The 25,570-nt window shown below is 43.6% G+C and overlaps 1 protein-coding gene across 3 annotated transcripts in view; it reads right to left on the bottom strand.

Moving 5' to 3' along the window:
- LOC110504116 (histone deacetylase 4) overlaps window positions 1-25,570 on the bottom strand; it is a 132,284-nt gene that overhangs the window by 92,658 nt on the left and 14,056 nt on the right. For all 3 annotated transcript variants that reach the window (XM_036974177.1, XM_036974162.1, XM_036974170.1), the window contains exon 2: window positions 2,869-3,140. In XM_036974177.1, the coding sequence (XP_036830072.1) occupies window positions 2,869-3,140 (272 nt within the window). The remainder of the gene's footprint in view (window positions 1-2,868; window positions 3,141-25,570) is intronic.

Below are 25,570 nucleotides of genomic sequence, written 5' to 3'. Positions count from 1 at the left end.
GCTGTAGTCAACTTCTCAAATAGGTGTTCATTTTGTCCAGGTGGGAAAAGGCAGTGCGGCGTGCAATAGAGATTGCATCATCTGTGGATCTTTTGGTGCGGTATGCACATTAGGGTGGGTCTAGGGTTTCAAGGGATAATGGTGTTGATGTGAGCCATGACCAGCCTTTCAAAGCATTTCATGGCTACAGACGTGAGTGCTAAGGGGCGGTAGTCATTTAAGCAGGTTACCTTAGTGTTCTTGGACACAGGGACTGTGGAGGTCTGCTTGAAACATGTTGGTATTACATACTCGGACAGGGAGAGGTTGAAAATGTCAGTGAAGACACTTGCCAGTTGGTCAGCGCATGCTAGGAGTACACGTCCTGGTAATCCATCTGGCCCAGTGGCCTTGTGAATGTTGATCTGTTTAAAGGTCTTACTCACATCGGCTGTGGAGAGCATGATCACATAGTCATCCGAAACAGTTGGTGCTCTCATGCATGTTTCAGTGTTACTTCCTTCGAAGCGAGCATAGAAGTTATTTAGCTTGTCTGGTAGGCTTGTGTCACTGGGCAGCTCTTGGCTGTGCTTCCCTTTGTAGTCTGTAATAGTTTGCAAGCCTTACCACATCCAACGAGCGTTGGAGCCGTTGTAGTACAATTTGATCTTAGTCCTGTATTAATGCTTTGCCTGTTTCATGATTCGTTTGAGGACATAGCGGGATTTCTTATAAGCTTCCGGGTTAGAGTCCCGCTCCTTGAAAGCGGCAGCTCTACCCTTTAGCTCAGTGCGAATGTTGCCTGTAATCCATGGCTTCTGGTTGGGGTATGTACGTACAGTCACTGTGGGGACGACATCCTCGATTCACTTATTGATAAAGCCAGTGACTGATGTGGTCTACTCCTCAATGCTATTCGGAAGAATCCTGGAACATATTCCAGTCTGTGCTAGCAAAACAGCCTTGTAGTTTAGCATCTGCTTAATCTGACCACTTTTTTTATAGACTGAGACACTGGTGCTTCCTGCTTTAATTCAATGGTAGAGTTGAACTAAAAGTAGTAAAAATATATCACTTTTGCAACAAACTGTCAAAATGAAGACCAGAATTGACTTGTTTCACTATAACTAAGACTTTTTTTAAATGAAAGTTACTCTTTAAGAAGTCATCAAGAGTGAGACTAAATGCCTAAATAACTGGATGATAAAAGCCTCACTATGGAGAGTGTTTGCATAATTTCAACCAGTACAGGTGGGTGTTGACTGGAACAGAGCAAAATAGAAAACAGTCAGCATGCTGTCAAGGCATAATGTAGAGCTAGTGATGTGCCAATCACTGTGCATCCCACCCTACCTGGTGCTGAAGCCCACTGGCTGCTGTGACTGGAGCTTTCAGAGTTATTTTTAGCCTGGGCTGCCTAGCTCCCATTGCCTGATTGAGGCTGCGGCCCGTGGCAACACCGTGGAGGCCTGTTTGCAAAGCGAGCAGTTTCTCTCACTGTCACACACACATATGCGGTGGTACACATGCATACACAGTTTCCCAAGGACGGGGTTCCTATTAAGATCAGAAAAGCAGCCCAACGTAACCGGCAGATCCAGTTACATCACACACACGCATGCGCTAGTGAAGAGCGGGTTGACTCATAATCCGCAGTCCCCGCGGTTATATCCACAGGGCGGGTGGGTTTAGGGTCATGAAATATTGTGTGGACGAGGGGCGGGCGGGCAGTTGGAATAAAGAGAAAACAATGCATTAAAAATCCATAAATATACTGTATGATTCTTGTGCAATTCATATCTATAGGCTAGATAGAGGTTTTTCTTTCATTTTTTTTATCTGACGTTTGACACTAACAAGACGGGGACTTCAAATATGGCACGTCAAGGGAATTGTAGCCTACTGTTCAGATGGTTTACAAGGAATAGCATCTTGAGAGAATGAATGATTAGTTAGGGACCGTCTGTAAAGGTGCCCTCTTTATCAGCATCGTAAAAGCTGAGAGTATTTTAACCACATAAAATATGCATCCAAGCCAAACTTAAGTCTCATCAGAAACATGTTGGGTCGTTTTCACAGCTTGTAATTAACTTAACAATGGTCAAACTAATGTCATTTGGTCATTTTGCATGGAAAATCTTTGCATTTTCTCCCCGCTCCCTAAACATCTTTACTGCTGGAGAGAAGCAGAGATGAAAGAGAAAACTTTACCAATGTCAACTAGATTGAAACATTCATTCGATTGATGTATGACATATTTTCTGGTGAGCAAGGGTTTATTTAGTATTCTAGTGGCGACAAGTATTGTCAGAAGAGAAGCTTCATGTATTTAATTATAGACAAGTTGACTAACAAAATGTAGTAAATTAAAAGCAGTAACAAAGACCTATCTGAATTAGGCAACAACAACAAAAAATCCCACACCCACTGTCAAAAAATCTCTGACTACGCTACAGCGTATTTTCTATATTTGTGAGTTAGGGTCGGGTGCTGGCCTCAGATCACTTTATCACTTGTAGTCGGGTGATTGGGGATGGGTTAGTAGAAATTGTGGGCGGGTGTGGGTGAACAAACAGCTGACCCACTTATCACTGGCATGCACAGGCATAGGCACACAAACGCACACACGCATACATGCATGTCCTCTCCTACACCCATCCCCTCTGTCCTTACCACATTCTGTTGAGCCAAGTCCCTGTTGCAATGAAAATCTTTCTGCATTAATCCAGACAGCCCTCGAGCAAAGGGGAAGGAGGGATGGAGAGATGGAGGGAGGGGGAAGAGCAGCGGGTGATGGGGGGGGGGTAAGATTGGGATGAGGGGTCGAATAAGTTGCATGGTGAGGAGAGATCACTAAAAAGATGGAGAGGAGAGGACACACACACACACCTTAACATGCTCCTGTAGCTGGGCCTCGTGCTGGCGTGAGAGCTGCTCATGTTGCCGCTGGAACTCAGCGATGAGCACCTGTCTCTGGATCTGCTGTTTGTGTTTGAGGGCCAGCAACTCCTGCTGCAGCTGCTGCTCCCGCTGACCTGGGACCTGTCCTTGGTGGCACTGGTCATCTGGTCGTGGTGCTAGGCCAAAGGGCTGGTCCAGGCGGAGGTCCATGGGAATGGCAGCCGGGGGCACCTGCAAGGGCAGTGCCATGCTCACGTCGACTGGGGAGAGAAAGCGGGGGTTACCGACATTTTCCATGGCTGTTGTTCCTTTATGACGTAGGATTCAATCAAAAATGAAAGGACACAGTAGCCTTTCCCAAGACTTTTTCTCAGACACACAAACTTACAGGTCCAATCGGAGCCCATTCATTGAATGACCCATAGAATAGAATATCCCCCTGACTTCATTTAATAATGCTCAGCTTTGGCAAAAGGCTAATGAGTCTTCATTGTAGGTCTACACGGCACAGATGATACTCTTAACGACGGCTTTTTGTTACACACTATGATGTTTGATGTAGAGTGTGGCGGTAGGAGTTGTACCACGATGGGAGTTGTGTGATGTTGGGATTGACAATAGGCTGCAAACAAAAGAAAAAAAGTACAGACAGCTACTACTATGTGTGTGTGTGTGTGTGTGTGTGTGTGTGTGTGTGTGTGTACGTGCCAGCATTGCCACAATATGTGTGGACCAGAAACAGGGTGCAGTATGCTCTCGTTTGAGAGGAGTGGTGTGTGTGTGTGTCTGTGTGCTTCTCTATGTGTGTGCATCTCAAAAAGGATCCCCACTCATTCCTACTGTACCAGCTCACAGCGGGGCACTCATCTCAAAGAGGAGAATTTCACGAGTTCAAGAGTAGAGTGCAGCACTACAATGGCACTGGCCAGAAGAGAGAGTTAGGTGGGGTTTATGGCCAAACAAAAGAGTTCCTCCTCAAAATGTCACAGAGTTGATCAATACAGAGAAGAGAAAAACCTGCCACTCTCATCATGGAATAGGGTAACAATCATCTCTGTGACGCCATGGGTTTTGGGGGTGGAGGCTATGAGGGATATGGGCACAAAGGGGGCATTGAGAGTGTATTGAGAGGAGGGAGGAGGAAATGCTCTTCTGGGCAGGACACAGCGCTGGAGTGAATAACTTCCAGTGTGGTTAGTTTTTGAACAAGTAGATAAGCACTTTTTCAGCTGTGGCCTCATTGCTTGAATTGGAGACAAAGACCCTGTTACGTAACACATACGCCACATGACGTACACACATGCCAAACCCTGAACCAAAGTTCTCAATTAATTTGTTAACAAGTTAGTGGTAGAAAGTTGGTAGTACAACAGTGAATCTATGTTTTGCTGGTACAACAAGTGAAACCTAGTTTTGATGTGTTTTACAGCTTCAATTCAAACATACAGTAGCTTCATTCCTCTACAGCTAGTATTCCCCAGGAGTACCCTCAATGACGTTGGGGGTACGCCAAATACATTAAAACAAGTTTTTTTAGTAGCCTCGTTTCACTGGCAAAAATCAAATTAAACCATCTAGTGTTCAGCGAAATAACAACACAATGTCAAATACAGGTAGCCTCGTCAAGTACTTAACATCTAATCACATGAACCACTCTCCGGTCACAACGTGTAGACTTGTTTAGGTGCTGCTGTGCAGTTTGTTGCTAACCTTACTTTGCTATCTGCCAAATTTACGTTTTTTACTTTTTAATTACCGTTTTATATTTTTATTATTTCCCCTCGCTCTACTTATTTCATTAAACTTTTCACCCCGGACGCTTTATCTGGACATGGTTCATAAGGAACTCCACCAGCCGAAGCTAAGTAGTAACATTAACATGATGCCTTCTAATTGCCGTCGCTGTACTCATAATATACAGGAGAACGATCGCCTTATGGCAAGGATAGCCATGCTGCAAGCCCAGCTTCAGACGCAATCGTTAGCCAAGGGTCATTTAAGTGTAGGAAAGGATGAAACCGCATCTGTGCCATCAATAAGTACAGATAGTAGTATAAATCCCCTGGCACAGTCCCCGCAACCTGACAATTTTCTCATGGCTTCTGGAAGGAAATGCTGTAGGAATGCTCAACCGGTGTCGCTAATTCAGCCGACAGAAACTTTCAACCGGTTCTCCCCATTAAGCAACTGGTCGGAGTCAGAGGCCGAGCCTTCTCTGGTCTCTCCTTCTCCCATTAGCTCTGACAAATTGAAAACCCTAGTCATTGGCGACTCCATTGCCTGTAGTATTAGACTTAAAACGAATCATCCAGCGATCATACACTGTTTCCCAGGGGGCTGGGCTACTGACGTTAAGGCTAATCTGAAGATGGTGCTGACTAAGGCTAAAACTGGCGAGTGTAGAGAATATAGGAATAGTGTTATCCACGTCGGCACAAACAATGTTAGGATGAAACAGTCAGAGGTCACCAAGCGCAACATAGCTTCAGCGTGTAAATCAGAAAGAAGAAAGATGTGTTGGCATCGAGTAATTGTCTCTGCCCCCCTCCCAGTTAGGGGGAGTGATGAGCAGTACAGTAGATTCTGACAACTCAATTGCTGGTTGAAAACTGTTTTCTGCCCCTCCCAAAAGATAGAATTTGTAGATTTCTGGGACTCACCCACAAACAGGACCAAGCCTGGCCTGCTGAGGAGTGACGGACTCCATCCTAGCTGGAGGGGTGCTCTCATCTTACCTACGAACATAGACAGGGCTCTAACTCCCCTAGCTCCACAATGAGATAGAGTGCAGGCCAGGCAGCAGGCTGTTAGCCAGCTTAGTGGAGTCTGCCACGAGCACAGTCAGTGCAGTCAGCTCAGCTATCCCCATTGAGACCGTGTCTGTGCCTCGATCTAGGTTGGGCAAAATGAAACATGGCGGTGTTCGCTTTAGCAATCTCACTGGAATAAAGACCTCCTCCATTCCTGTCATTAATGAAAGAGATTGTGATATCTCACATCTCAAAATAAAGCTACTTAATGTTAGATCCCTCACTTCCAAGGCAGTTACAGTGCCTTGCGAAAGTATTCGGCCCCCTTCAAACATAAAGACAGGCTTCAAACATAAAGATATAAAACTGTATTTTTTTGTGAAGAATCAACAACAAGTGGGACACAATCATGAAGTGGAACGACATTTATTGGATATTTCAAACTTTTTTAACAAATCAAAAACTGAAAAATTGGGCGTGCAAAATTATTCAGCCCCCTTAAGTTAATACTTTGTAGCGCCACCTTTTGCTGCGATTACAGCTGTAAGTCGCTTGGGGTATGTCTATCAGTTTTGCACATCGAGAGACTGACATTTTTTCCCATTCCTCCTTGCAAAACAGCTCGAGCTCAGTGAGGTTGGATGGAAAGCATTTGTGAACAGCAGTTTTCAGTTCTTTCCACAGATTCTCGATTGGATTCAGGTCTGGACTTTGACTTGGCCATTCTAACACCTGGATATGTTTATTTTTGAACCATTCCATTGTAGATTTTGCTTTATGTTTTGGATCATTGTCTTGTTGGAAGACAAATCTCCGTCCCAGTCTCAGGTCTTTTGCAGACTACATCAGGTTTTCTTCCAGAATGGTTCTGTATTTGGCTCCATCCATCTTCCCATCAATTTTAACCATCTTCCCTGTCCCTGCTGAAGAAAAGCAGGCCCAAACCATGATGCTGCCACCACCATGTTTGACAGTGGGGATGGTGTGTTCAGCTGTGTTGCTTTTACGCCAAACATAACGTTTTGCATTGTTGCCAATTTTGGTTTCATCTGACCAGAGCACCTTCTTCCACATGTTTGGTGTGTCTCCCAGGTGGCTTGTGGCAAACTTTAAACACTTTTTATGGATATCTTTAAGAAATAGCTTTCTTCTTGCCACTCTTCCATAAAGGCCAGATTTGTGCAATATACGACTGATTGTTGTCCTATGGACAGAGTCTCCCACCTCAGCTGTAGATCTCTGCAGTTCATCCAGAGTGATCATGGGCCTCTTGGCTGCATCTCTGATCAGTCTTCTCCTTGTATGAGCTGAAAGTTTAGAGGGACGACCAGATCTTGGTAGATTTGCAGTGGTCTGATACTCCTTCCATTTCAATATTATCGCTTGCACAGTGCTCCTTGGGATGTTTAAAGCTTGGGAAATCTTTTTGTATCCAAATCCGGCTTTAAACTTCTTCACAACAGTATCTCGGACCTGCCTGGTGTGTTCCTTGTTCTTCATGATGCTCTCTGCGCTTTTAACGGACCTCTGAGACTATCACAGTGCAGGTGCATTTATACGGAGACTTGATTACACACAGGTGGATTGTATTTATCATCATTAGTCATTTAGGTCAACATTGGATCATTCAGAGATCCTCACTGAACTTCTGGAGAGAGTTTGCTGCACTGAAAGTAAAGGGGCTGAATAATTTTGCACGCACAATTTTTCAGTTTGTGATTTGTTAAAAAAGTTTGAAATATCCAATAAATGTCGTTCCACTTCATGATTGTGTCCCACTTGTTGTTGATTCTTCACAAAAAAATACACTTTTATATCTTTTAGTTTGAAGCCTGAAATGTGGCAAAAGGTCGCAAAGTTCAAGGGGGCCGAATACTTTCGCAAGGCACTGTATAGTCAATGACCTAATCACTGATCATAATCTTGATGTGATTGGCCTGACTGAAACATGGCTTATCCTGATGAATTTACTGTGTTAAATGAGGCCTCGCATCCTGGTTACACTAGTGACCATATCCCCCTCACATCCTGCAAAGGCAGAGGTGTTGCTAACATTTATGATAGCAGAATTAAATTTACCCCCCAAAATTTTGAGCTTCTAGTCATGAAATCTATGCAGCCTACTCAATCACTTTTTATAGCTACTGTTTACAGGCCTCCTGGGCAGTACACAGCGTCCCTCACTGAGTTCACTGAATTCCTATCAGATCCTGTAGTCATGGCAGATAATATTCACATTTTTGGTGACTTTAAAATTCACATGAAAAAATCCACAGACACACTCCAAAAGGCTTTCGGAGCCATCATCGACTCAGTGGGTTTTGTCCAACATGTCTCTGGACCTACTCACTGCCACAGTCATACTCTGGACCTAGTTTTGTCTCGTGGAATAAATGGTGTGGATCTTAATGTTTTATCCTCATAATCCTGGACTATCGGACCACCATTTTATTTTGTTTGCAATCACAACATAATAATCTGCTCAGACCCCAACCAAGGATCATCAAAAGCCGTGCTATAAATTCTCGGATAACCCAAAGATTCCTAGATGCTCTTCCAGACTCCCTCTTCCTACCCAAGGACGTCAGAGTACAAAAATCAGTTAACCACCTAACTGAGGTACTCAATTTAACCTTGCGTAATACGCTAGAGGCAGTCGCACCCCTAAAAACAAAAAACATTTGTCATAAGAAACTAGCTCCCTGGTAAACAGAAAATAGCCCTGAAACAGCTTCCAGAAAATTGGAACGGAAATGGCACTACACCAAACTGGAGGTCTTCCGACTAGCTTGGAAAGACAATACCGTGCTGTATCGAAGAGCCCTCACTGCTGCTCGATCATCCTATTTTACCAACTTAATTGAGGAAAATAAGAAGAATCCAAAATGTATTTTTGATACCGTCGCAAAGCTAACTAAAAAGCAGTGTTCCCCAAGAGAGGATGGCTTTCACTTCAGCAGTGATAAATTCATGAACTTCTTTGACGAAAATTTCATGATCATTAGAATGCAAATTACGGACTCTTTAAATCTGCGTATTTCTCCAAAGCTCAGTTGTCCTGAGTCTGCACAACACTGCCAGGAACTAGGATCAAGGGAGACACTTAAGTGTTTTAATACTATATCTCTTGACACATTGATGAAAATAGTCATGGCCTCTAAAACTTCAAGCTGCACACTGGACCCTATTCCAACTAAACTACTGAAAGAGATGTTTCTTGTGCTTGGCCCTCCTATGTTGAACACCGGATGTGTATCAAACTCACTAAAACTAGCAGTAATAAAGCCTCTCTTGAAAAAGCCAAACCTTGACCTAGAAAATATAAAAAAAACTATAGGCCTATATCGAATCTCCCATTCCTCTAAAAAAAAAAAAAAAATATGTTGCGCAGCAATAGTTTATGTGTTGGAGAGCTAGGGTCAGTCTGTTATATCTGGAGAATTTCTCCTGTCTTATCCGGTGTCCTGTGTGAATTTAAGTATGCTCTCTCTAATTCTCTCTCTTTTTCTCTCTTTCTTTCTCTCGCTCTCTCTCTCTCTCTCTCTCGCTCGCTCTCTCTCTTTCTCTCGGAGGACCTGAGCCCTAGGACCATGCCTCAGGACTACCTGGCCTGATGATTCCTTGCTGTCCCCATTCCACCTGGTCGTGCTGCTGCTCCAGTTTCAACTGTTCTACCTGCGGGCTATGGAATCACTTTGTGACATCAGCTGATGTAAGCTTATAAATACATTTAATTGATTGAATAACCTTTACTTTCTCGCGGGAATACCACTAACGGTCCGTATGTAGCCAAACGTAGCTGCTGCTCAATCCGTTTGCTCAAAAAAAGATAAATGGTAAGGTCTGCGTCCATAGAGACGCATACCAGCTCTACTGGTAGTACTGCTACTACCAACAATAGTACTGCTAGTACCAACAGGGACGTTGGACCATCGAAGAGGCACAAATATGGTGAGAACTACATTGATTTGGGGTTCACTTATATTGGGAGTAGTGCCTTTCCTCAGCCACGGTGTGTTATATGTGCAAAAGTACGATATCACAACTCTATGAAACCTTCACTCTTGCGCAGACATTTAGAAACAAAACATGCCAATTTGAAAAATAAGCCACAGGAATTTGTTGAGCGAAATACCATTATTAAGAAGGGGCTAGAAGCGTCTTATATGGTGAGCTACCGAATGGCTAGGACAGGCAAGCCCCATACTATTGCGGAGGACTTAATTCTTCCTGCTGCCGTGGATATGGCTGGGACAATGCTGGGGGAAAAGGCCAAAATAACTATACAGAGAATGCCTTCATCAAACAACAATAATTCACGACACATCAGTGACATGGTAGGAGATGTTTTGAAATAATTACTGCTTCGCATACAAGCCAGTGAATTATATGCATTACAGCTGGATGAGTCAACAGACATGGCGGTCCTGGCACAGCTCCTGGTATATGTCCGTTCTGTTTACGGGGGTCAATTAAGGAAGACATCCTCTTCCGCAAACCACTGGAAACCAGGACGACAGGAGAGGCTATTTTAAAGTACTGGACAGCTTTGTGACATCAAATGGACTTTGGTGGTCAAGATGTGTTGGTATCTGTACTGATTGCGCAAAAGCCATGACAGGGAGACATATTGGAGTAGTAATGCGTGTGCAAGCAGTTGCTCCCGACACCACTTGGGTACACTGCAGCATCCACTGAGAGGCTCTTCCTGCCAAGGGAATGCCTGACAGCTTTAAATACATTTTGGAGACTACAGTGAAAATGGTTAACTTTGTTAAAGCAAGGCCCCTGAACTCTCATGTATTTTCTGCACTATGCAATGATATGGGCAGCGACCATGTAACGGGTTTACAACATACAGAGGTGCACTGGTTATCAAGGGGCAAAGTACTGACACGTTTTTTGAATTGAGCGACGAGCTTAGTTTTCTTTACAGACCATAATTTTCACTTGTCTGACTTCTTGCATGATGATGAGTTTCTCACACATATGGTCTATCTGGGTGATGTTTTTTCTCACCTGAATGATCTGAATCTAGGACTACAGGGTAGGGTCTCTGCAACTATATGCAATGTGCAGGACAAAATTGAGGCTAGGATTAAGAAGTTGGAGCTCTTTGTCTGCATTAACAAGGACAACACACAGATCTTTCCATCATTGCATGATTTTTTGTGTGCAAATTAACTCAAGCTGACGGACAATGTCAAATGTGATATATCGAAGCACCTGAGTGAGTTGGGTGCGCAATTACGCAGGTAGTCCCGAAATGGACGACACAAACAACTGGATTTGTTATACCTTTCATGCCCTGCCTCCAGTCCACTTACCGATATCTGAACAAGAGAGCCTCATCGAAATTGCAACAAGCGTTTCTGTGAAAATTTTATTTAATCAGAAGCCACTGACATATTTCTGGATAGGGCTGCGCTCAGAGTATCCTGCCTTGGCAAATCACGCTGTTAAGACACTGATGCCCTTTGCAACCACATACCTATGTGAGAGTGGATTCTCGGCCCTCACTAGCATGAAAAATAAATACAGGCAGAGACTGTGTGTGGAAAATGACTGAGACTCTCCAGTACAACCCAACATTGCAGAGTTATGTGCATCCTTTCAAGCACACCCTTATCATTAACCTGTGGTGAGTAATACACCATTGTTGATGAAAAAATAAGGTTTTAAATGTAATATAGCTAAGCAAAGAGCAAAATGATTTATTATTGTTATATTATCATTTGTGCCCTGGCCCTATAAGAGCTCTTCGTCACTTCCCACACACTCATTCTTATGTTTAATACATGTATTGTATAGTGTGTGTGTGGCAGGCTTACAATGATTTAAATAAATCAACATTTGAGAGTGCGCTGACCCTGGTGCTGGAGGTTGGATGTTTGAACGGGTACGGGACTATAAAAAGTTTGGGACCCACTGCTCTACAGTATATGGCACAAAGGGTCAATATGTGAGATGGACACAATCCACACTTTGGCTACACTCAGTGCTAAGAAAAAATGTACTTGTTTAACAGTGACACTCCTAGCCTAAATGCATGTTGCCATCTGTCTTAGCCAGGACTCTCTTTTGGTGACATAAAGGATAAATAGAATTACAAAACAGCATTGGGTAAGAGCGAAAGGGTTATCACAGAATGGATTCCTTCAACAGACAGAAACAGGGAGGAGCTTTGGGGCTTAGTAAAATAACAACACCAGACATTTGTTCCAAAACTCCTCTCACTGTCAACTGCCTTTATTTTCAGCAAACTTAACATGTGTAAATATTTGTATGAATATAACAAAGATGCAACAACTAAGACATAAACTGAACAAGTTCCACAGACATGTGACTAACAGAAATTGAATAATGTGTCCCTGAACAAAGGGGGGGGGGGGTCAAAATCAAAAGTAGTCCGTATCTGGTGTGGCCACCAGCTGCATTAAGTACTGCAGTGCATCTCCTCCTCATGGACTGCACCAGATTTGCCAGTTCTTGCTGTGAGATGTTACCCCACTCTTCCATCAAGGCACCTGCAAGTTCCCGGACATTTCTGGGCGGAATGGCCCCAGCCCTCACCCTTCGATCCAACAGGTCCCAGACGTGCTCAATGGGATTGAGATCCGGGCTCTACGCTGGCCATGGCAGAACACTGACATTCCTGTCTTGCAGGAAATCACACACAGAACGAGCAGTATGGCTGATGGCATTGTCATGCTGGAGGTTCATGTCAGGATGAGCCTGCAGGAAGGGTACCACATGAGGGAGGAGGATGTCTTCCTTGTAACGCACAGCATTGAGATTGCCTGCAACGACAATAAGCTCAGTCTGATGATGCTGTGACACACCGCCCCAGACCATAACGAACCCTCCACCTCCAAATCGATCCCGCTGCTGAGTACAGGCCTCGGTGTAACGCTCATTCCTTCGATGATAAACGCGAATCCGACCATCACCCCTGGTGAGACAAAACAGCGACTCGTCAGTGAAGAGCACTTTTTGCCAGTCCTGTCTGGTCCAGCGACGTGCCCAGGTGACGTTGTTGCCGGTGATATCTGGTGAGGACCTAACTTACAACAGGCCTACAAACCCTCAGTCCAGCCTCTCTCAGCCTATTGCGGACAGTCTCAGCACTGATCGAGGGATTGTGCCTACCTGGTGTAACTCAGGCAGTTGTTGTTGCCATTCTGTACCTGTACCGCAGGTGTGATGTTCGGATGTACCGATCCTGTGCAGTTGTTGTTACACATTGTCCTCGCAGTGGCAGACTATCAGCTGTCCGTCCTGTCTCGGTGTAGCGCTGTCTTAGGCGTCTCACAGTATGACATCGCAATTTATTGCCCTGGCCACAGCTGCAGTCCTCATGCCTCCTTGCAGCATGCCTACGACATGTTCACGCAGATGAGCAGGGACCCTGGGCATCTTTCTTTTGGTGTTTTTCAGTGTCAGTAGAGAGGCCTCTTTAGTGTCCTAAGTTGTTACCTTAATTGCCTACCGTCTGTAAGCTGTTAGTGTCATAACGAACGTTCCACAGGTGCATGTTCATTAATTGTTTATGGTTCATTGAACAAGCAAGCGAAACAGTGTTTAATCCCTTTAGAATGAAGATCTGTGAAGTTATTTGGATTTTTATGAATTATCTTTGAAAGACAGGGTCCTGAAAAAGGGACGTTTCTTTTTTTACTGAGTTTAGTTATCCTTCACGATCCCTTCTAATTTAGTGGGTTGGTTGATCATTGGCCTGCACTATAGAGGAGGAGGATGAAGATGGCACTCACATACACACATATACAAACAGACATTCACACACGTGAAGATGTACAAAAGCACACACACAAACGCACCGACGCATAAACACACACACATGCAGGCAGATCCACATGTATTAATGTATGTAATACTGCACAATCCCACTGAGTAAACACATGTGCATTCTCAGAAATGCAGTTTGGGTCCACCCACTCTTGGGTGAAATGATGCAACATGGCAACAGAGCAAAAAAAATTCCCACAGCAAAACGATCTTAGCGGCTGGGATTTGCTGACACACACAGCACTTACAGTGTGTGTGTGTGTGTGTGTGTGTGTGTGTGTGTATGAAAGAGAGAGGCAGTGTGTGTGCATGCTTTGCAGACGTGTCGCTGACGGAAGGAGCCGCGCTGACGTAGCTGATGGAGATTGATTCCCTGGGATTGCTGGGTGAAGCCCATTGCATTATGGGAAGGGACACTTGGTCATACATCACACCTAAATCAGCACCCATAGAGATATGTCTATATTACATGCAGTATATACAGTGCCTTCAGAAAGTTTTCAGACCTCTTGACTTATTCCACATGGTTTCCACATTCAAAATGGATTCAAAAAAACATTTTCACTCACCTATCTACACACAATAACCATAATGAGAAAGTGAATGTGTTTTTAGACATTTTTGCCAATCTATTGAAAATAAAATACAGAAATATCTCATTTACATAAGTCTTCACACCCCTGAGTCATTACTTTGTAGAACCACCTTTGGCAGCGATTATAGCAGTGAGTCATTCTGGGTAAGTCTATAAGAGCTTTGCACACCTGGATTGTACAATATTTTCCCATTAAGCTATTCAACTAAAATATTCTTCAAGATCTGTCAAGTTGATTGTTGATCATTGCTAGACAGCGCTTTTCAAGTCTTGCAATAGATTTTGAAGCCAATTTAAGTCAAAACTGTGACTAGGCCACTCAGGAACATTCAATGTCATCTTGGTAAGCAACTCCAGTGTAGATTTGGCCTTGTGTTTTAGGCTATGGTCCCGCTGAAAGGTGACTGTCTCAGAGTGTCTTTTGGAAAGCAGAATGAAGAAGATTTTCCCATAGGATTTTGTCTGTGCCTATACTGTATTCAGTTTATTTTTATCATAAGGAACTCCAACTGCAATGCTCTACTTTCCGGCTACCCGTATAAAGCACTAAATAATCTTCAGTTAGTACTAAACACGGCTGCTAGAATCTTGACTAGAACCAAAAAATGTGATCATAATACTCCAGTGCTAGCCTCTCCACACTGGCTACCTGTTAAGGCTAGGGATGATTTCAGGTTTTTACTGCTAACCTACAAAGCATTACATGGGCCTGCTCCTCCTACCTTTCTCTCCGATTTGGTCCTGCTGTGCATATCCTGAAACGTACGCTACGCTCACAAGATGCAGGCCTCCTTATTGTCCCTAGACTTTCTAAGCAAACAGCTGGAGGCAGGGATTTCTCAGACTCTGTCTCAACCTTTAAGTCTTTATTGAAGACTCATCTCTTCAGTCGATCATATGATTGAGTGCAGCCTGGCCCAGGGGTGTGAAGGTGAACGGAAAGGCACTGGAGCAACGAACCGACCTTGCTGTCTCTGCCTGGCCAGTTCCCCTCTCTCCACCGGGATTCTCTGCCTCAAACCCTATTACGGGGGCTGAGTCACTGGTTTACTGGTGCTCTTCCATGCCGTCCCTAGGAGGGGTGCGTCACATGAGTGGGTTGAGTCACTGACGTGATCTTCCTGTCCATGTTGGTGCCCCCCTCAGGTTCGTGCCAAAACATATCTGGAATATTTCTCCTGTCTTAACCGGTGTTCTGTGTGAATTTAAGTATGCTCCCACTAATTATCTCTCTCTACCTCTCCTCCCGGAGGACCTGAGCCCTGGGACCTTGCCTCAGGACTACCTGGCCTGATGACTCCTTGCTGTCCCCAGTCCACCTGGTCGTGCTGCTGCTCCAGTTTCAACTGTTCTGCCTGCAGCTACGGAAGTCTGACCTGTTCACCTTGTCCCGGACCTGCTGTTTTCGACTCTCTTTACCGCACCTTATGTCTCGAACTCTGGCTATTAACTGACATTTACTCCTGAGGTGCTGACCTGTTGCAGCCTCTACAACCACTGTGACTATTATTATTATTTGATGCTGCTGGTCATCTATGAACGTTTGAACATGTACTGTTATAATCTCAACCCTGCACAGCCAGAAGAGGACTGGCCAGCCCTCAGAGCCTGGTTCCTCTCTAGGTTTCTTCCTAGGTTACGGCCTTTCTAGGGAGTTTTTCCTAGCCACCCTGCTTCTACATCGGCATTGCCTGTTGTTTGGGATTTTAGGCTGGGTTTCTGTATAGCACTCTGTGACATCGGCTGATATAAAAATGGCTTTATAAATACATTTGATTGATTTTTATTGTTACTCAATAATGTGTTCGATTTGCCCTAAAAATAACACTTTCTATTCAGGACAAAAAGTACATTTCTTCTTTTACAGTATTTTTGCTGTATTACTTAAGTGTTTTGGAATATATTTATTATTGTATCTGCAGAGAAGAATGGGAGAAACTATCCAAATACAGGTGTGACAAGCTTGTAGCGTCATATCCAAGAAGAATCAAGGCTGTAATCGCTGCCAAAGGTGCTTTAACAAAGTACTGAGTAAAGGGTCTGAATTATTATGTAAATGGGGCTCTTTTATTTGTATTGGCCATTCTGACATATGGCTTCTTCTTTGCAACTCTGCCTTGAAGGCCAGCATCCCGGAGTCGCCTCTTCACTTTTGACGTTGAGACTGGTGTTTTGCGGGTGCTACTTAATGAAGCTGCCAGTTGAAGACTTGTGAGGCGTCTGTTTCTCAAACTAGACACTCTAATGTACTTGTCCTCTTGCTCAGTTGTGCACCGGGGCCACCCGCTCCTCTTTCTATTCTGGTTAGAGTCCGTTTGCGCTGTTCTGTGAAGGGAGTAGTACACAGCGTTGTACCAGATCTTCAGTTTCTTGACAATTTCACGCATGGAATAGCCTTAATTTCTTAAAACAGGAATAGACTGACGAGTTTCAGATGAAACCTCTTTGTTTCTGGCCGTTTTGAGCCTGTAATCAAACCCACAAATACTGATGCTCCAGATACTCAACTAGTCTAAAGAAGACCAGTTTTATTGCTTCTTTAATCAGAACAACAGTTCTCAGCTGTGATAACATAATTGCAAAAGGATTTTCTAATGATCAATTAGCCTTTTAAAATGATAAACTTGGATTAGCTAACACAACGTGCCATTGGAACACAGGAGTGATGGTTGCTGATAATGGGCCTCTGTACGCCCTTGTAAATATTCCAGAAATATTCCAGCTACAATAGTAATTTACAACAATAACAATGTCTACACTGTATTTCTGATCAATTTGATGTTATTTTAATGGACCAAACATTTGCTTTTCTTTCAAAAAACAAGGACATTTCGAATTTACCCCAAACTTTTGAACGGTAGTCTATCTATCTATTTATCTATATATAGTGCCCTATATATAGTGGCAGACCAGGGAGTTTGGTCAAGACGTTTACACAGATCAGACACAGACACAATTGTATTAGCTTGGTTTCAAGGGTGTTTATGAAATAATAAACAAATAGAAAATAATAGGTCTCCTCGAGGAGACCTCCTCTGGGATACCATCTTCTGGACTCCGAAGTCTTGCTGTATCCTGTGGGGAATAAAACCAAGCTCCCAATATCCTTTGGTCAGGTAGAGGGTGCTGATGTACCGGGCCTTCCCCGGAAATCATTAAAGAAGAACAGACTACCGTCCGGTTTGTGGACCGACACGATGGGGCTGCAACCTGCGCTGTGGGATTCTTCGATAACCCCCATCCTCAGCATAGCCTCCACTTCCTGCTTCATGGCCGTCCTTCGGGCCTTGGCCTTCTGATTTGGCCACATGGCTGTCATCCGCACCTTCATCATCTCATCTCCCGGGGTTCCCACACCTCCTTGGTGAGGTCCAGTAGGCCACGTGGCCTCCTCCCGTAGAGGAGTTTTGAAAGGGGAAAAGCCGGTGAATGACTGGGGCACTTCCCGTAATGAAAACATTAGGTGGGGTAGTAGTTGGTCCCAGTTCTTCCCGTCCTGCTTGATGACCTGCCACAGCATTTGTTTTATTGAACCACTCGACGAGCCCATCCATCTGCTGGTGAAAGACGGAGGTCCGGATCTGCTTGATCTGCAGAGAGCACACAAATCTTGCTTTAGGTGGGACATGAACTCAGTACCTTGGTCTGTCAGGATCTCGTTCGGGATGCCCATCCGGCTAAAGAGGTGGAACAGCTCCCGGGCGATTCCCTTGGAGACCACCGCCCATAGGGGAATGGCCTCAGGATACAAGGTGGCACAATCTACTATTAACAAGATGTACCGGTGTCCTCGTGCCGTTTTTACCAAGGGTCTCACTATGTCCATGGCAATACGTTCAAAGGGCACCCCAGTGATCGTTAGGGGGACCAGCGGGTTTCGGAAGTGTGCTTTTAGGGCAGCGATTTGACACTCTGGACAGCTGCGACAATAGTCTTCCATGGCCCTCCTCATCCCAGGCCGGTGGAACCGGGCCGGGTAACAATCCACAAGCTTCCCTCAATAAGTTAGTTGAATTTTGGCCCATTCCTCCTGACAGAGCTGGTGTAACTGAGTCAGGTTTATAGGCCTCCTTGCTCGCACATGCTTTTTCAGTTCTGCCCACACATGGTCTATAGGCCTGAGGTCGGGGCTTTGTGATGGCCACTCCAATTGTTGAGTGATCCAACACTCCTTTGTTGTCCTTAAGCCATTTTTATTTATTTTGATGAGCACTTGTTGCCTGCTTTTCCTTCACTCTGCGGGCCAACTTATCCCAAACCATCTCAATTGGGTTGAGGTCGGGTGATTGTGGAGGCTAGGTCATCTGATGCAGAACTCCATCACTCTCCTTCTTGGTCAAATTTCCCTTACACAGCCTGGATGGGTGTTGGGTCATTGTCCTGTTGAAAAACAAATGATAGTCCCACTGAGCGCAAACCAGATCTAATGTCCATTGCTTGTGTTTCTTGGCCCAAGTCTCTTCTTATTATTGGTGTCCTTTAGTAGTGGTTTCTTTGCAGCAATTCGACCTCCTCTGAACAGTTCATGTTGAGATGTCTGTTACTTACATGTATTATTTGGTCTGCAATTTCTGAAGCTGGTAACTCTAATGAATTTATCCTCTGCAGCAGAGGTAACTCTGGGTCTTCCTTTCCTGTGGCAGTCCACATGAGAGCCAGTTTCTTCATAGCGCTTGATGTTTTTTGCGACTGCACTTGAATAAACTTTCAAAGTATTGAAATGTTCCAGATTGACTGAGCATCATGACTTAAAGTAATAATGGACTGTTGTTTCTCTTTCCTCTTTGCTTGCTTGAGCTGTTTTTGCCATAATATGGACTTTATATTTTACCAAATACTTCTTCTGTATACCACCGCCCCTACCTTGTCCACAACAAATATATTTTGATTTGTTTAACACTTTTTTGGTTACTACATGATTCCATATGTGTTATTTCATAGTTTTGATGTTTTCACTATTATTCTACAATGTAGAAAATAGTAAAAATAAAGAAAAACCATTGAATGAGTAGGTGTGTCCAAGCTTTTGACTGGTACGGTACATGTGATAAATTAAAGGTTAAAAAAAAGGCGGTGAGGAGAGGAAATACAATTGAGATTTTCCCACTGACTTGTTTTCACACAGAGCTTACCAGTGGTTGCATGTCTGCAGTTTTAGTTTTCCTGGCACTTTAAATTCTGATATACTGTAGAAAAACATTGAGCTTAGAAGAGAGACGTTACTAAAACAGCAGTATTACATCAAGACATGCACATAATGGATATAAATGAGCAGAATCACTCAAGCTTCATCCACACAAACAGGCACAAACTCCTGGGATTTCATGTGGATACTTTCAGCTCTATTTTTGGGTCCATGGTGAAAGAAAAAACACCAAGGTATAGAATATCAGGCTCTTTCTCTAATCGATTTCTACTATGAGGAGTGCCACCTGGCTCGGTCCCAAGACCGATGACAGCTAACAAGATACTGCTCTTGTTTTGTTGCACAGGGTGAGTCTGGACTATCAGAGGTGCCTTGGCCTACCAAAAGACCAATCACAGGGAGGCACAGTTGTGGAGTATTGCTGAGACGGCCAATGGCCTCTTTGGCACGGTGCGGATTTCAACACGGGGATGCAACACTATACCTCCCTTAGGGCGGCATGGAGAGAAGAGTGGGGCTAAAACAGACTACAGTCGCAGTGAGGATGGTGTGTGTCAGCATTTTTGGAGCCCTACTGTATCTATCTATCTATCTGTCCCACTGACCGACAAACCCATCTTGACCTCTGACCTTCCGTCTGGTCAAGTCTGGTAGCATTCAGAGGCTGGTTGCCCATTGGCTTCGCTTATATCCGTGGGGCGGGAGTGTTTCGGATCATTAAATATTGTTTGGATGAAAGGCGGGTGGGTTGAATGAAGAGAAATCAAATACCTTAAAAAAAACATTGGCCTAAATGTATCATCCTTGTATAATTTATATCTATAGGCTAAAAATCTTGAGTTTTTTCCTTCATTATTTTCGGCTATCTAGTATTACTGCGTAAGCCCATGGCCTAACTGTATGCACGTCAAATTACCTACAGGCAAATCGGCAAATGCTTTTGGGAATGCGCAGAAAAAGTTCATATCGAGAGCACGGAGGCAAAAAGAGTTAGGAAACTGAGAGTTGAAAATAAAAAAAGAAGGGAGGGCCAGAAAAGTAACGTTTGGGAAAGATTTGGTGAAGTGGTAAAAGAGGATGATAGCAGATAGCATATTACGTGTGATAATTGTGAGGCGATATACAAATTTGAAAGTCACAAGACGAGGACTTCAAATAGGCCTATGGCACGTTAAGGGAACTGTAGCCTACAGTTCAGATGGGTTAAATGGAAAATGAAATCTAGACAATCTGAAATCTATAACCTATAACCTCTCACATTAGCCTTAATATTAACTCCTGCAGAATTAATAATTTCTTGCAGTAAAATGATCCACCAAATGTAGGCTACATTTCGACTTGAGAACAGGAGCGGAGAAATACACTGAACAAAAATATAAATGCAACATGTAAAGTGTTGGTCCCATGTTTCATGACCTGAAAAAAAAGATCACAGAAATGTTCCATACACACAAAAAAACGTATTTCTCTCAACTTTTGTGCACAAATTTGTTTACATCTCTGTTAGTGAGCCTTTCTCCTTTGCCAAGATAATCCATCCACCTGACAGGTGCGGCATATCAAGAAGCTGACTAAACAGCATTATAATTACACAGATGCACCTTGTGCTGGGGACAATAAAAGGCCACTCTAAAATGTGCAATTGTCACACAACACAATACTCAAGCTTTGAGGTAGCGTGCAATTGGCATGCTGAGTGCAGGAATGACCACCAGAGCTGTTGCCAGAGACTTTTATATAAGTTTCTCTACCATGTGTCGTTTTAGAGAATTTGGCAGTACGTCCAACAAGCGTCACAAACCTAGACGTGTATGGCGTTTTGTTGGTGAGCGGTTTGCTGATGGCGCTGGGGTTATAGTATGGGCAGGGCAGGGCAGGCATAAGCTACGAACAACGAACACAATTGAGGTTTATCGATGACAATTTAAATGCACACAAATACCACGAGGAGATCCTGAAGCCCATTGCGAGGCCCATTTTTTTTCTGTGACCAGCAGATGCATATCTTTATTCCCAGTCATGTGAAATCCATAGATTAGGGCTTAATGAATTTATTTCAATTGACTGATTTCATATATATGAACTGTAACTTAGTAAAATCAATGATATTGTTGCATGATGTGTTTCTATTTTTCTTCAGTATAGGATGTCTTTCTTTCAGCACCTTAAGGGAATGCTGTTGAGGTGTGGTCTTTATCAGCATCATAAAAAGCTGATAGTATATCAACCACATAAAATATGCATCCAAGCCAAACTGGAATCTTGCCAGAAACATGTTGGGTCGTTTTAACAGCTTTCTATTTCCTTACAACCGGTCAAATTTGCACAGAAAATCTTTCCTGTTTTTTTGATACCCGGTCCATAAAAGTCTTTGCTCCACTAAAGAAGCAGAAATTACAGGGAAAACGTTACCGATGTCAACTAGATCATTCTATCAATGTATGACATTATTCTGGTGAGCAAAGGTTTATTTAGTCTTATTTGGCAACATATACACAGAGTATATTAAGAACACCTGCTTGGTGAATCCAGGTGTAAGCTATGATCCCTTATTGATGTCACTTGTTAAATCCACTTCTATCAGTGTCGATGAAGGGAACGAGACAGGTTAAAGGATTTTTAAGCCTTGAGACAATTGAGACACGGATTGGGTGTGTGTGCCATTCAGAGGGCGAATGGACAAGACACAAGATTGAAGTGCCTTTGAACAGGGTATGGTAGTAGGTGCTAGGCACAACGGTTTGTGTCAAGAACTACAATGCTACTGGGTTTTTCATGCTCAACAGTTTCCCATGTGTATGAAGAATGGTCCACCACCCAAAGGACATCCAGCCAGGGTTAGACTAGTGTTGAACGAACATGAGAATAGACAACATTCCTGTGATGCATTCTTTTTATCAAGCTAGAATTCTGTTTTAATTAGACACTTTTTGATTTTTCAACTGCATTTTTAAGTCATGCTGATTATTAATATGGAAATGTCGTTAGAAGCGTTTATTATACACAACATATGTGTAATAGTGTCACATAATAATATTATTGGTGTGTGTGTGGCGTTTGCGCCTGTTCATTGGAAGAATTGTAAATCCAATGTGAGAGGTTATAGGGTTTGCGTTGCAAAGTATTCAGAACGTATTCAGAAGTATTCAAAGGTGGCCATATTATTGCCACCAATTGGTTGTAACTGTGGATGTTTACATCAGTCTATGGCTGAGCTGAGTTGAGCAGTGTGTCATTTTGGAGGATGATATGATTTATGAAATATGCTGTCATCGGAGGCTATCGCTTGTGTATCTTGGCTACATTGGTATTTACATTTGGTGAAAATCGTTTGTCAATTTCAGTTTATTGGCCTATCTGTTGTATGGCGAACTTGGGCTTCATCAAGGTTCATTTGTGAGCAAATCTGGCTTTGATATAATAGCCAGTTCCAGCCCAGCCACTGACTTCACCACACATCACTGGATATTAGATCCAAAATGGACCACGGCACAACTGTCTTCACTGGAGTAAGGAATGAGACAAGAAAATATTCTGGACATTCCTCTTGAACACTGGTTTTCTAGCACTTTGGCTGTTGTTGCATTGTGTGCTGTATCACAGCTGTTTGTCACATGACCATCACAACGTAATTAAACAGCTGGACAGCAAATGCGCATCCAACAAGTATTATGCATAACTATTGAAGAATTACATAAACATGACAGTATTTATTTTGGTTGTAAGTATCAAGTTAAGGTGACTCTTCCGGTTAGAAGCATTCGATTTTGCAGTCACACACATCATTTTTGATTTGTGTGGCCATGAAAACTGTTTCCACGCTGTAACATAAGGAGACATTAACTGGTATGTTACACAGTGCATTTCCGAGATCTCATCACAATAAACTTTCCGGCAGCAAGAACCAGGATTCAATGTCCAATTTAACTGATTAAGGCTCAACATATGATATAACAACAAGCAACACTGCCCGGAAAGAAAACTAGGTGTTTTATGTCACACGATTTTGGGCAAATCCGTAAACGCACCAACCGTAAGAAAGGATTATTGACACATTTTATTGAATGTAGCCGTATTCCTCTGTTATATCTTAATTCAATGACGTGAAAACAAAATGTGGCTAATTATTATCAATAACTTATCAACAGCTGTACAAAAATGTTCCACCGCAGGACATCCTCACTGGTACCCTAGTTTATTTACACTTTATTTAGAAAGTTGACGAGTGGGAGAACAGTAGGAACCCCGGTCTCAGTAGGAATGTTGGACACGGGGGATTGAACCCCAGTCTCCAGTGGCTCTGCACATCAGTGCCTGTTTCTTAAGTGTCACATTGCAGAAGAGTCCATCAAAGCTGTCAGATTGTTCTGACACCTGCAGTTCCCCTCGGGCGTCACACCTGGGATGCAGTCACACACAATCACACAGACACCCGAAAAGCCAAATCCCAAGTCTGGGGAAACAACATTGACTTGTTTGGTTTCTGCAGGACGACTACGACTATACTTTCCATGAAGATAAAGATCACTTTATTGGTCAATTGCAACCAAAATTTTACTTCTGCTTTTAACCCAACCGAAAGACACACATACAGACTTTGGAGTGGGCTGCCACACTGGACACCCGGGGAGCTGTTGTTGTGGGAGTCTCAAGGGCACAACGGCAGGGGATGGCATCGAAGAGTTGATCAAATCAAATCAAATGCTATTGGTCACATACACATGGTTAGCAGATGTTAATGCGAGTGTAGCAAAATGCTTGTGCTTCTAGTTCCGACCGTACAGTAAAATCAAACAATTTCACAACAACTGCCTTATACACACAAGTGTAAAGGAATGAATAAGAATATGTACATATAAATATATGGATGAGCGATGGCCGAACGGCATAGGCAAGACGCAGTAGATGGTATAGAGTACAATATATACATATGAGATGAGTAATGTAGGGTATGTAAACATTATATAAAGTGGCATTGTTTAAAGTGACTAGTGATACATTTATTAGATTTATTAATTATTATTAAAGTGGCTAGAGATTTGAGTCAGTATGTTGGCAGCAGCCACTCAATGTTAGTGACGGCTGTTTAACGGTCTGATGGCCTTGAGATAAAAGCTGTTTTTCAGTCTCTTGGTCCCAGATTCGATGCACCTGTACTGACCTCGCCTTCTGGATGATAGCGTGGTGAACAGGCAGTGGCTCGGGTGGTTGTAGTCCGTGATGATCTTTTTGGCCTTCCTGTGACATCGGGTGGTGTAGGTGTCCTGGAGGGCAGGTAGTTTGCCCCCGGTGATGTGTTGTGCAGACCTCACTACCCTCTGGAGAGCCTTGCGGTTGTGGGTGGAGCAGTTGCCGTACCAGGCGGCGATACAGCCCGACAGGATGCTCTCGATTGTGCACCTGTAAACATTTGTGAGTGTTTTTGGTGACAAACCAAATGTATTTAGCCTCCTGAAGAAACCCTCCAGTTGCCAGCTCACTTCCCGACAGATTTTTCCCATCGGACATGGGATTCGAATTAGCAACCCACCGGTCGCTGGCTAGCCTCTCTAACCGCTAGGCTATCTGCCACCCTTGTTAAACCCCAAGTGCCGGGCATCAGTTGACTCTTGGCCTCATTTTCCACCTTATATGTTGGGCACCAGGGCCTCGTTCAAAACCTTTAGATTTGTAATGGAATGTTTCCTTTCCCCAATCCAACCTTGTAAGATCTGTGATTACTTCAAGGAAGGAAGGAAGGTGTATTTTAAAAGTATCTCAACAGGCCCATTATATCTAATTTCGTACCACACACTGTCCCTCTTGTCAGGTAGTCTGTGCATAAAATACTTATTTACAGTATATCACATTAGAACTACACTAATAGTATCTCCCTCGATACTCAACTGTGGTCCAAGTGTGCACAAGAATCTTCAACATCTTGTCAATGTCTTTTCAACCAAAAATACATAATTTCAATGTCTTTTAAACCCAATACATATTTTCAACTGCTCACAGGGTTAGTGCTCATCTTTTCAAAGTCTTGTGCTCATAGGGGTAGCTCATGGCCTCTAAGAACTCCGAAGTCTGCAGCCACAGATCTGTTGGAGAGAGAGGTGTCCTTTCACCTCCGGAACGCCTGCTCTACGCTGCCTGTCAAAGAAGGGGTGGCCTCCCGACTAAACACTCCACTCGTTCCCAGGGGCCACGCGCTCCATCACTTATTCAAACCTGTGGCCTGCAGTTTCCAGGCCAGGATCTACATGCACTCACACACAGACGTCCTCACACACACACACACACACACACACACACACAACTCCCTCTCTATTCCAACCCATAAAGCAAAGTAAAGCAGACAGATACAGCCGTTCTGTTGGGAGACGAGTGTCCGTGTTACGACTGGCAGTGGTT

Source organism: Oncorhynchus mykiss, chromosome 3 (genome assembly GCF_013265735.2).
Source record: "Oncorhynchus mykiss isolate Arlee chromosome 3, USDA_OmykA_1.1, whole genome shotgun sequence".
Taxonomy (NCBI): domain Eukaryota; kingdom Metazoa; phylum Chordata; class Actinopteri; order Salmoniformes; family Salmonidae; genus Oncorhynchus; species Oncorhynchus mykiss.
This window is presented reverse-complemented; position numbering and strand designations above follow the sequence as displayed.